This window comes from Oryzias melastigma, linkage group LG11 (genome assembly GCF_002922805.2).
Source record: "Oryzias melastigma strain HK-1 linkage group LG11, ASM292280v2, whole genome shotgun sequence".
Classification (NCBI taxonomy): domain Eukaryota; kingdom Metazoa; phylum Chordata; class Actinopteri; order Beloniformes; family Adrianichthyidae; genus Oryzias; species Oryzias melastigma.
Window position 1 is genome coordinate 13,773,784 of NC_050522.1, and position 11,656 is coordinate 13,785,439.

At 39.5% G+C, this 11,656-nt stretch overlaps 1 protein-coding gene across 1 annotated transcript in view; it reads right to left on the bottom strand.

Moving 5' to 3' along the window:
- LOC112160610 overlaps window positions 1-11,656 on the bottom strand; it is a gene marked incomplete in the record, with an annotated part of 37,096 nt that overhangs the window by 22,746 nt on the left and 2,694 nt on the right. The window contains 15 exon segments of the mRNA XM_024295259.2: window positions 475-669; window positions 753-948; window positions 1,109-1,269; window positions 1,975-2,112; window positions 2,238-2,296; window positions 2,391-2,876; window positions 3,698-3,772; window positions 3,889-5,662; window positions 6,127-6,204; window positions 7,379-7,571; window positions 7,695-7,842; window positions 8,205-8,309; window positions 9,123-9,215; window positions 9,299-11,039; window positions 11,604-11,656. Of these exon segments, the coding sequence (XP_024151027.1) occupies window positions 475-669; window positions 753-948; window positions 1,109-1,269; window positions 1,975-2,112; window positions 2,238-2,296; window positions 2,391-2,876; window positions 3,698-3,772; window positions 3,889-5,662; window positions 6,127-6,204; window positions 7,379-7,571; window positions 7,695-7,842; window positions 8,205-8,309; window positions 9,123-9,215; window positions 9,299-11,039; window positions 11,604-11,656 (5,495 nt within the window).

Genomic DNA, 11,656 nt, shown 5'->3' on the forward strand with positions numbered 1-11,656 from the left:
CATTTCATGACGTCATCCTAGAACCGGCCTCTATAGTGAGTATGCGTTTCGCTCATGAAAACAAACATTTTTTTTCAAAATGAATGTAAATACTGTGTATCTGTCTTAAGTAGTCTGGGCCAAAATTTTGGCACAAAAATAATGATTAATGGGTTACTTTGTGGTGAAATTCAGTCAAGAAATGCAAAGAACATCAGATGAACATTTCAGGATTTATTGAAATGATGAAAATATTATCTTGTGTTCTGATTAGCACTGGCTGTGAATGTTTTTTTTTCCTCTTGAAAAACCTTTGTTTTCATGTGGATCATTTTCCTGGAGACACATGGATCTTTCCGTCTTTGCACAGTAATCCATGTTAAAACCACTTTTAATTAGACGCATATAATACACTTAAAAGCTCAAAATGTTGATTTTGCATGGTATAGGCCCTTTAAGCAAAATAAATGGAAACACACTGTAATATTTTTTCACCTCTTTGAAGACCTCCAAACATTTCGTGTCGCAGAAGATTTTGGTGGCGTCGGTCAGCTTCAGCCTGAGGGGTTTCTTGCAGCATGTGGCTCCGCAGGACGAGCAGACACCGATGTTGACCCTGCAGAAATCTTCCACGCACACATCGCTGCAAAAGTTGTGGACGGCGTCATCAAGATCCACCTCAAGGCTTGTCTGAGAACCAAAACAAATCACATGAACAAATACTTGCATGTGCACTCTGCTAAAGCTGAAGGTGAGAGCGCCGTTTGTCTCACACTGCAGGTTGTGTTGCACAGGCTGCAGTGTGATGGAGGAGTCTGGGTGGATATTGTGGATTTGCTGTGGAGGGACTTCCCTCTTCGAAGGTATCTCGTCTTAAAATAACTCAAACAGGAAGTGCTGCAAAAATCTTTTGTTGTTCCCTTAAGGTCCACGACCGCCATGATGAGGTCCAGAGGCTTGGAAATCTTGCTGTTGGAAAGGAAGAGAAGGTTAAACTTTGATTATGTCACTGACAAAAGAAAGACTTCAGGAACCATTTGAGTTTTTCTTCTACACCTTCATAACTAAATGGGCTTTGATATGAGACCAGATCCTTCTGCATGAAAATGAAATCCATGTTTAGACTCACTTTAAACAGAAGTGGCATTTCTTTGTGGCGCCACTGTTCCCTGGAAACTTCTCAAACAGGCATAGTTTGGAGCAGAAAACGTCTCTGAAGCCTCTCTTCTGGTAGGCAGTTTGGCCCAGCTTCATACTCTTCTTGCAGCTGGAGCAGGTCATCTGCAATGTCTGATGTGCAACAGAGAAAACTCGTTTTGACTTTAAGTTTGACTTTTGCTTTCAACTCTACAAACAAAAACGCCAACAAAATTTGTCAGAAATCACATCGAAGCACCATTTTTTTTGTCAGATTTAAGTCTCCAGATGCAGCTCTGTAGTACTTCAAGACTCACTCTGATGAAAATTTGGGGTTTTCTTTGAAAAATGTTGTATTTCTGGCGTAGAAAATACACTAAGCGGGTCACAAGCTGCTCTACTTCATCCATTAGCTCCAAACTTTACAACTGGATTGCCCCAATATTGATTACCATTTTTGCTATGTAAACAGATGAGCATGTAATCAGATACTTCAGTTATGGGTGACGGGAAGAGAGGAGGGATTGCTCTGCGTCAGTAGTCCCACCCACAATTAAGAGGTGATTTCTAATGAATTCCTGCTACTCTGCAGAAACTATGTCCTAGAAAACAACACAAGTTTTTCTTTTATATTTTGGCTAAAATTGAATAATCATAATTAAAATAGAACAAAAGATGATCAGAGTGGAGCTTTAAATATATCAAGGTTCACTTTCTTTAATTTTTTAACACATTGATTAAAAGTATTTTTTTTAAATATTCTGCTGTGATTGTTCTAAATTTTTAAAATAAATCAAAAGATGATCAGTGGGACTTTGAAGCAGCTTAAAGTTTCAGTAAAACTCCTCTAAATCTTGCCTGTGCACAGCGGGGAGTTTCCTCTGTGGGCGTGGCTGTTGACTCCCTCTGTTTTCTGGTGTCGTGGTGAGGCGGATCCTCCTCCAGCTGAGGGTCCTGTGAAGGTGTTGGAGGCTGAAGCAAAGCCTTTAGCTCCTCCTGAGTTTCAACAAAATGAACACGCTGTAAATCTGTGAAGCTTGTTCAGGAATTGATGCTGACTGAAGTCGCTGGTAAATCCAGAGGAATTGTCAAAATGCTTCATGTTAGCAGATGATACTTACAGGGTTTAGCCTTGGAAGCAAAATTTTCACTTCCTTCATCATCAAAGGAAACTTTTTCCCTAAAAAAATGAAATCAGGAATATTTGATAGTTTTTTGCAAACATTTGTGCATTTCCTGTTTCCTTTCATGACATGTAATTAGGTTAAACTCACCTTTACTTAAGGAGGAAGACAATCCGCCATACATCTCTGCTTCTTTATTATTTGTATCGTTTTTCTTCACATGGTCTTCATTTGTCTTTTCTTCAGTGATGTGGTCTCCTGAAGAGGCGTCTTTCTGCTTCTCACACTGTCCCTCCCTTGTCTCCCTTACCATCGCTGGGCCTGCACTCCCTCCATCTGACTCATCAGCCTCATCTGCACCATTTCCCTCGTACTCATCGTCACTGCCATCTGTTTTGATGTTCACGTCAAAGTCCATGTGCATGTCTTCCTCTTCATTGCTGAAACAAATCTCAAATCCGTCTCTGCTGTGAGCTGCCATTTCCTCTGGAGCATCCATAACTCTTTCTGCTGCCGTTTTCTCTAAACTATCACCAGTTTTTGTGTTCTGTGTATCCGTTTGATCATCTTCATTCTGGCTCCTTTTTCTTTGTCGTTTGCTTGGTTTCTTTGAGAAAGAACTTTTCCTTTTTTTAGCTGTTGAAAAAAAAAAAATCACTCAATTTCTTAAAATATACTCTGTTCTATTTGATACCAATTTGTTTTTAAACCAACTGAGATAATGCATTTTCTTTCTTCAAGCTTCTAAAACTGTGACATGATCCGAACCGTGAGTTTTTTTGATCCATTTCACCTCATTTCTCTGTTGTAATTTAGGGATTGACCGATATGTTTTTTCTTCAAGGCCAATACGATAGTGATATTTTTTGAAGTATAGGCGGCCGACTTCAGCAATGGGTTGCTTAGATGTTTATATTTTAAGACTCTTTTTTTTATTTTGGTGATTCACAGACATGTTTAGCGGTGAAGTAACAGAGCTGCTGCTGTTTTTGTTTTTTTATGCTTTTATGATATTCTGCACAACGTTCCTGTTGTGATATGGCGAGGACAGAAACGTTGACTACAATTTCAGTTGGAATTTTTTATGAGTATGTTCAATGCTGAAGACAGAGGTGTGGCTGCCTCAGAACCAAAAATAACCCGTTGGCCCGTCTGATTAATAAAAAGGCAGATACAGATACTGATACCAATATCAATATCAGTGTTGATCAACCCGTATTGCAAAGTTAAGGTAAATATCTGACTGTAACACGATGAACCTTTAAAATTAAGCTCTTATAGTGACCAATACCAGATTCTGTGGAAATTTAATATAATTTTAGGTTTTCTTTTGAAGTGCAAATAAGGCTACATCGACTGATTAATGCGGAAGGGCTTGAGTTAAATGAAGGCTGGTATTGAACGTTTTAATAGAAGTGTCTGCACAGGTTTTGTGTGTGAGTTTGTGTGTTGCATACCTCTTTCCTGAGCAGCATCTTCAGATTTTTCTGTCTTTGTTGCACTGCTCTTCTCATCAACTGGCAGCAGTTCATCTTCAAAGACAAATATTAAGTTATTAAAGCTCTAAAAATATTAATTTGATGTCATGTTTGTCATTAGGGTCTGTAAATGTAAACTATTGTGGTTAGAAAAGTCATTCATGTAAAACCTGGTATGCTGATCTCCTCCAGAGACTTTCCTTGGAAGCTCTCCAGAGATCCTGAGCTCACTGCCGAGAGCAGTTCCAGGATTCTTGCGATGTCCGCAGATGCCTCGGGGGTCTGGTAGTACTCCTTCTGAGTCGGAATGTCACGACCCAACAGTTTGGCCAACTGACTGAGCTCCTCGTTCCCCAAAGTCAGGATCTGGAAAACCGTCCTCACATACTTACTGAAAAAAACAGAGCGGAGGCTCTCCGTCTTCTTTGCACCACAGCGACTCACAAACATGGTGGTGATGCTGGCTATATTGTAGGCGTTTAAGCTGGAATTTGACGGTTTGGCGAATAAATGAGGATTATTTTCATGGACGCCACAAACTCCTCTCTTCTCCACGAGGAGTTCTGTTGCAGAGAGCAGATCAGGAGTCAGAACGAGGGTGATCTTTTTGCCCTTCATGTTGTCAACGTTGATTTTCACGGTTCTCTTTGCCAAAATCTGCTCAAACTCGCAAAGAGCTTTATTCTCGTTAGCATCAGCCTTCCTTCTGTCCTGGAATGATTTAAGTGTCACCTGTCCAATTTCTACACCGTTCAGAAACGACATATATGCAACTATCCCTCTGAGAAGGGCAATATAAACAGGGGGGATTACAAAATTAGTCATGGTTTCGGCTGCAGAGGCTACAGTCTCCAGGGTGAACCGGTACAGAACTTGCACATCTTGAATAAACGGAATGGTGGACTGGCCGGAGATGTTCGCCTTAGCTGCTGTTTTCATGGGCCATTCCATCAGACAGAGTTTCATAAATTCCTCTGTCTCCTGCACCGCTTCGCTGTCGTTCACATTCATGGCGTATCGAATGTCAGCCAGCTTCTTCAGAGAGTTTCCGATATCCGCTTTGGTCTTCCGATAGTAATTTGATTCTTTGTCAGAACCTGCTAATTTTTTTACAGCTTCAAGGAGACGGGGGAAGTTCTGGGGTTTCAGGGCTTCTTCAAAACAGCTGATTCCCTTTTCCTGTAAGATCAGTAGAAGTCTCCCCATCTGTCTGATCCTGTATCTAATGTTCACGTCTCTATATTTACCCTTGATTGTGCTGAATATACATTGCGCCAGCTCCACCAGGTAAGGATCCCTCAAGACCCCATGACCAACTTTATCCTCTCTTAGTGCTTCCAAGAATTTCTTCATGTCGGACGACACGCACTCGGGGTCTGTTAACCTCGCCGCCACCGCAGCCAAGATCTGAGAGTTTCCTTGTGCTGGGGGGTTTGAAACCTTCGAGGGACACTTCTGCATGTGTTGGCATAAGGTTGGCCGACGGAACATGTTTTTACAATAAATACAAACTGCAAAAGCTTCAAGGGAAGACTTGTTCAGTTTTTTATTCATTCTTAACTCCCCTTGTCGAGTCTTCAGGACATGCTTGTTGTGCATGTGGTTGCCTTTGTTTCTTAGCTTTGCCAGCTCTCTTTTGCGATCTTTGCTGTTGCGACGCAATCTGAACACCTCTGCGATCTCGGGGACTTCGGCTATGTGGGTCTTCAGGTGACGAGAAATTTTGCTCTGTGGTTTCTCACAAACAAAGCAGAAATTCCTTCTGGTGAGGCGCAACTGTTTGGTGTCAGAGTCAAAATCGTCCAAGCTGGGAGGTTTTTCGCTATCAGAAGACCCTTCAGACCTGGAGTAGACCTCGTTACAGTTTGACTCTTCCTCACAGATGAATTCATCACTGGAGGGGTAGTTGGAGGAAGAGGACTCCTTCTGAAATGAAGGAGAAAGCTGTGTGACAAAACGGAGGAAAACCTTTAGTCAGTCAATTTCCCAGCAGGCTTCTCTTCAAAAGCTTTTCGTAACAGTTTCACAAAAAACAAAAAAGTATATAACTTCACGTGCTTTTAGGACAAATTATATGTGGATTAATAACAAAAAGGAAACATTTGCATGTTTTTACATCAGTCAAACGGTGGTATGATAATGTGGACGAGCTTTAAAGTTGTCATGACTGGTTTTAAAAATGAATTAAAAAAAACATTTTTGTTCTATTAAAATCGTGTCTTAAAAAAAAGTCTTTCGACACTATAATAAAAAACATCTCAACTCAAACGCTCAAAAAGTCACAGGACTTTGATGCCAGGCTGGGTTTAAAATCTCTGAGGGCAAAAGCAGTGAAACACACTCCTTTACTGTTGTTTTCAGGCTGTATAAATAAACTTTTTTTGTCAAATAAAACAAAAAAAACTGACCGTTTTATCCAGTGGGACAGATGAGGCATCATTTGAATCCAATTCTAGTGGGTTTGTCTTTGTCTCAGCTTTCCCCTGCTTAAAGAATAAAAGCAGTCTTTAACTTTTAGTAGTCCAGAGTTCATTTCTACCTATTTCTGAGTATACCTTTATAAAAAAAACTGATAACCATGCCTTGTTTGGGACAGTATTGTATTTGTATCACAACCATAAAAAAGTGATTTTACAGGATTTTTTTGGCATTTTGCCACACAATATTAACGCTTTTGACATAAAATTCCACAAAAAAATAAATCCAAGTGTATTTTTTTAAGTTTGCCTTTTTTAACTGTTAAAATCACAAAAACAATTTAACAAACCCTTTTAAAACTTAAATTAAAATGTATAGTCAAGACATAAAAAAACTAGAAATTTTACAACAAGACAAAATGCAACAAGAACAAATAAGCTTCAATATAAGAGAGACGTGTCCCTTATAGCCCTCCTAAAAACACATTTGTAGGAACACCAGGGTTCCTACAAGTTTTTTCAAGTTCAATTTAAGACATTGTAAGGCCATGCATGTCAAAAACTGAGATCAGTTTATTTCTCATTTTCTACATTATTACTCATGATTGGCTATCACTGTCATCTGGCTCCAAATTGCAGACTGAATTGGCTTCATTTTGCTGTAAGTAAGGCATTTTCTACCTGCTTTGTGGTGTCCAATTTTTTATTTTATTTTTTTTTTAATATTTTCATGTGTTTTTATTCTTATCCTGTAAAACTCTTTGTGACTGCTGTCACTACAATGTTATGACTTTATTAGCCAATAAGATAAAGGGAGATTCCTCACTTTTTGCTTTTAGCTAACTCCTGAAACAAATGTACATCGAGTATGAGACATACAGGTAGACAAGTAGAAAAATAGCATCAAAGATAATTTATCATAAGACCCTGTGAGAGTCTGGCGAACTGTCCAGGATAACCCCTTCTTTACCCAACAGTAGCTAGGATAGGCTCCAGCAACCACATGACCCCAAAATGGATTGAGTGGGTTCAAAAATGTATTAATTTATCGTATTAGAATTAAACAAAATACCCCAATACGTAAAACCACATCTGGTTTATAATTTCGAGCCACAAGTTGAAAACCAGTTGAAATGCAGTCTTTAAGTGGTAAGAAAGTCCTTCAAAATTTGTCATGTGACATGGACGCTCTGGAGAAACAGCTTTTCATTGTGACAAGACAAAACCTGTAAAATACACGCACCTTTGAGCGCCATGGATAGGATGAGTTCCCATAGTTAAAGGTTATTTCCTCTCCTGCTGATATCTTCTTCAAAGCAAAAAGACACAAATGAGGTTTCCCTTCATAGACGATCTTCTTCAGTTCACAGGTGGGGCTTTTCTGATCATCATTCACAAGCCTCCCAAGGGAGCCGTCTTCAGTCGAAGCATCAACGCTGCAAAAAGGCAAAAAAAAGTGACGGATTGAAAGTTTTTTATTTTTTATTTATTTTTAATTTGATGTTTGAACAATGAGTTTGAGTTACATTCTAGCTCAATAAATATCAATAAAAACTTACCACCAGTTCGTTCCATTCCATGAGAAGTTAAATAGGTAATTTTCCAAAGTGTCGTCACATTCACCTTCTTCCTGAGCAAAGATGCTCCCTCGATACTCCACGACAAATGAGGACGGTTCAATAGATTCACAGGTGAACACACCTTTTCCTGGAAAAAAAATGTGGTATCTAAAGATTAAAACACTCCTTCAAGTTGAATTTTGTCTTTCACAGTCACAACATAATTGTTTTTTTTTAGATATTTTTTTCACAATAAGAAAGACTACTATACCACTACTCAGCAACCTAAATGTTAAAAATTTATAGCAAAATCGGCTGGCGGCAGCATTTGTAATCGGCTGCAGTTGCCTGTGCAGTGGCAGCCAAGGTGTATGTGTCCGTAGCATAAAAAGAGTTTGACAAAAATTCTTCAAATTCAAGGGGAAGATTTCTTTAGAAACCTCTTCTACGGATCACTAACATAAAGAAAAAAAACTCTACAGACTCTGACGTGAAGCACAGCACACACACCTTTGAAGGAGTCAATGAACTTCTCCCTCAGGAAGCTCTTGTCCCTTCCACTCTTTATGTGCTCCAGGGCGTCTTCCTGGGCTTTCAGCTTCAGCTGGAAATCCTCTGTAAAAAAAAAAAAAAAAAAATATGAATGAATTAAATGGTTTATTTCAAGCAATCAGGTCATAATACATGAAATAACATATCACTTAAAGAATCACAAGTAGATCACTTGAAAGGGAGTGCAAGGAAACGAACTTATATAATCCCACCTCTAATCTATCATACCATTTTCTCTACATGAATTATCAATATCCAGTTCTGGACTTAATATCGAATATTAATAGATTCAGGCTATGAAGGATCATTAATATCATTGATGTAATCAAATGAAAAAATATCTTCAAGCACAAGCACCTATTAAAATTCCAAATTTAGATTTATATGCATCTGAAATGCTTTCAGGATTTGGTTTAAAATAATAAATTTAACAGTTTTTATTGAGTTTGACACATTTTTTTCCCAACACCACAAAAACAGTTCAAAATTCACCTGAACTTCCACCTCTTTACACCCAATTTCCTTTTACCAAGCTACTCTTCACTGTAGTATATCTTGATCAATTTGATATCAAACGATTAAAATAAAATGTATTAAAAAGTTAGTTTGGAAATCTTGCATTGAGATATGGTGAGCTAGTGGGAGAGAGTGTAAAGAGATGGAAGATGGGAAGGCGGGTGGGATTACTCTGTATGAACAGTTCCACCCACAACTCAGAGGTGAATTTCTAATGAATTCCTGCCGCTCTGCAGAAACAATGTCCTTTATTTGGCTAGAAACAGCATAATCATAATAAAAGACCAATAGTAGTGCTTTTAAAATAGCTCAAAAGATTGAGCAGACAGAGTGGGACTTTAAGTTTGCTACAAAACAAACCTATTTTCTGAAGTAAAAAAAGAAACTCATTCGTGTCCTCTTTTGCTCCAGTGCTCCCAGGGTTATTCTGCTGCTTTTCTGGCTCTAGAATATCTAAAAGTAAAGGTAAATAAAGCAGAATGATATGTTATCCATATGCGATACACTTTCACCTCTACATTATAAAGATTGCTTACCTTCAATCTCAAGATCCTCCAGAGATTTTCCTTCAGCTCTCTCCAGCGTGCCCTTTTCCATCGCCGACAGTAGCTTAGCAATTTTTGCCAGTTCAACCGCTGCCTCTGGTGTTTGGTAATAACAGCGATCAGTCTGGATTTCATAGCCCAGAAGCTTGGAGAGGCACTCGAGCTCGTCATTCTCAAGACAGAGGATCTGGAAAATCCTTGCGCTGTGCTTGTGGAAATGCACCGACGTGAGATGTTCTGGTTTGATGGCCTGACTCAGGTGTCTCCTGTTGTAGTGTGCTGTAGCACAACCATTTGGCTTTGCAAACAGGAAGGGATTGTCCTCGTGCACGCCACACAACGCCCTCTTGCTGACTAGCAGCGTTAGTGCACTGACGAGCCGAGAGGTCAACAGAATGGGAACGCTCCGGCCGGTCTCACTCGAAACGTTAACTGTGATGAAGTGCTTGAACACCTGGTCTTTTGTCTCCTGAAAAGATCCGAGGGTCAGTTTTGAAACCTTTGGGATGAACTGGTTTAAGACCATCGTCTGTGTGAGTGTCAGCTTGGAGAGGGAGATGAAGGCATCTGAGTTTTTCTGTGTCGTCAAGCTTTCAACAGCAGTGGCGGATAAGTTCTCCAGGTTTCTGTGAAGATGCTGCACGTCCCGTGTGAACGGGATTGTGGACAGACTGCTGACCGTTGGGGAGATGGTCATCGGAGGAGGCTTTTCGAGCCACTCCTTCTCACACAGGTACATAAATGTGCTGATATCTGACTTTGCTTTCTTCTTTCTTTTGCTCTGACTGAGGAAGACGTGGCCAACCTTCAGGAGGGACTTGGCTACTTTCAAAGCAAGGCCCGGCTTGTTGTAGGCTTGAACTCTGACGTCAAAGTCAGCCATGATTTTTACAACCTTCACAACTTTACTGAAGTTCTTGGGTTGGAAAGCGTCTTCTAGTTTTAAAATGCATTTCTTGTGCAGCTTAAACAAGAGTCTCCCCATCTCCCTCAGCCTCCTCCGGATAGAATCCTGTTTGCTGGGATCACTTCCATGCTCCTCCACCAGTCTCTGAGCTAGGTGCATGAGAGCGTAATCATTCTGAAGGACCACTGCGATCTCGTCCTGCTTCATGGACGACAGAATCTGTCTGACACCATGTGGAACTTTTTGCTCCCAATCGTCAGGAGGAGCATCCCCCAGCGTTCCTCCTGTTCTACGAACCGCTGCCACCGTCAATTTCCTCTTGACACACATGACAATGTGTGTGTGGGAGTCCAACTGTGTGATCATGCCTTTACAGTACGGACAGTGCACGTATTTCTTCGTTTTCACCGTCTTGGTTTTTGGGCAATGCAACAGTTTCAGGGATCCGCGTTTGGTCCTCAGCACTTTCTGATTGTGTTTGTGGTTCCCTCTGCTTCGTAAAACGTTCAGCACGGCCTTTCGCTCCGAGGAGCCTTTGGGCAAAGCCAGAGCCTCTGCGATTTCCGGCTCCACGGCTGCGTGTTTTTGAAAGTGACGAGACAGTTTGACTCGGCCTTTACCGCACACGTAGCAGTAATTTCGAGCGGTAAAAGTTTGGTTGTGTTCCTCTGATTCATCCTCTGTGCTTTTACGGTCTCCGTATGAGGGACACCGCCTCCTTGTTCTCATCATCTCTTTAAACTCTGAGCTGAACTCAAAGTCAGAAGAAGGACTGTCACTGTCGAAGCCAGAGATCTCACAGTAGGAGACGGGCGTGACGTTCCTCTGAAATATGGTATTTTTTACAAAGACAAATCAACGTTATAGGAAAATGTCTTCTTGTAAAATTAAGATTTTTTTCTAGTAAATTTATGACTCTTTTTTTAGTAAACTTGTGACTTTTTTCCTCATATATGAATGACTTTCTTCTCGTACATTTATGACTTTTTTCTTGTAAATTTACCTGTTTAAAAATTGTAGATTTACAACTTTTAAAGTAATGAATTCATGAATTAAATTACATTTATTACCTTTTTCTCATAAATGTAGGATTCTATTCTCATAAAATTATGATCTTTTTTCTTGTAAAATTAATGCCTTTTTTTCTAATAAATTAATGACTTCTTTATAGTACATTTATGACTCTTTTCTTGTAAATTTATGACTTTTTTCTTGTAAATCAACCTGTTTTAAAGTTGTTGATTTACGACTTTTAGATTAATAAATTCATGACTTTAAAAAACATTCAGATTTTAAAAATGGGGAAAAAATTGTAAACCAGTAAAAACTTTATATGATTATTTAAGAAATATGTGCTGTAATTTAACGATTTAATTCCTGTTTTCTTACCCTCGTACTTCTTGCAGTTGATGAAAAAGAATTAGAGTTTGAAGCTTCTATTT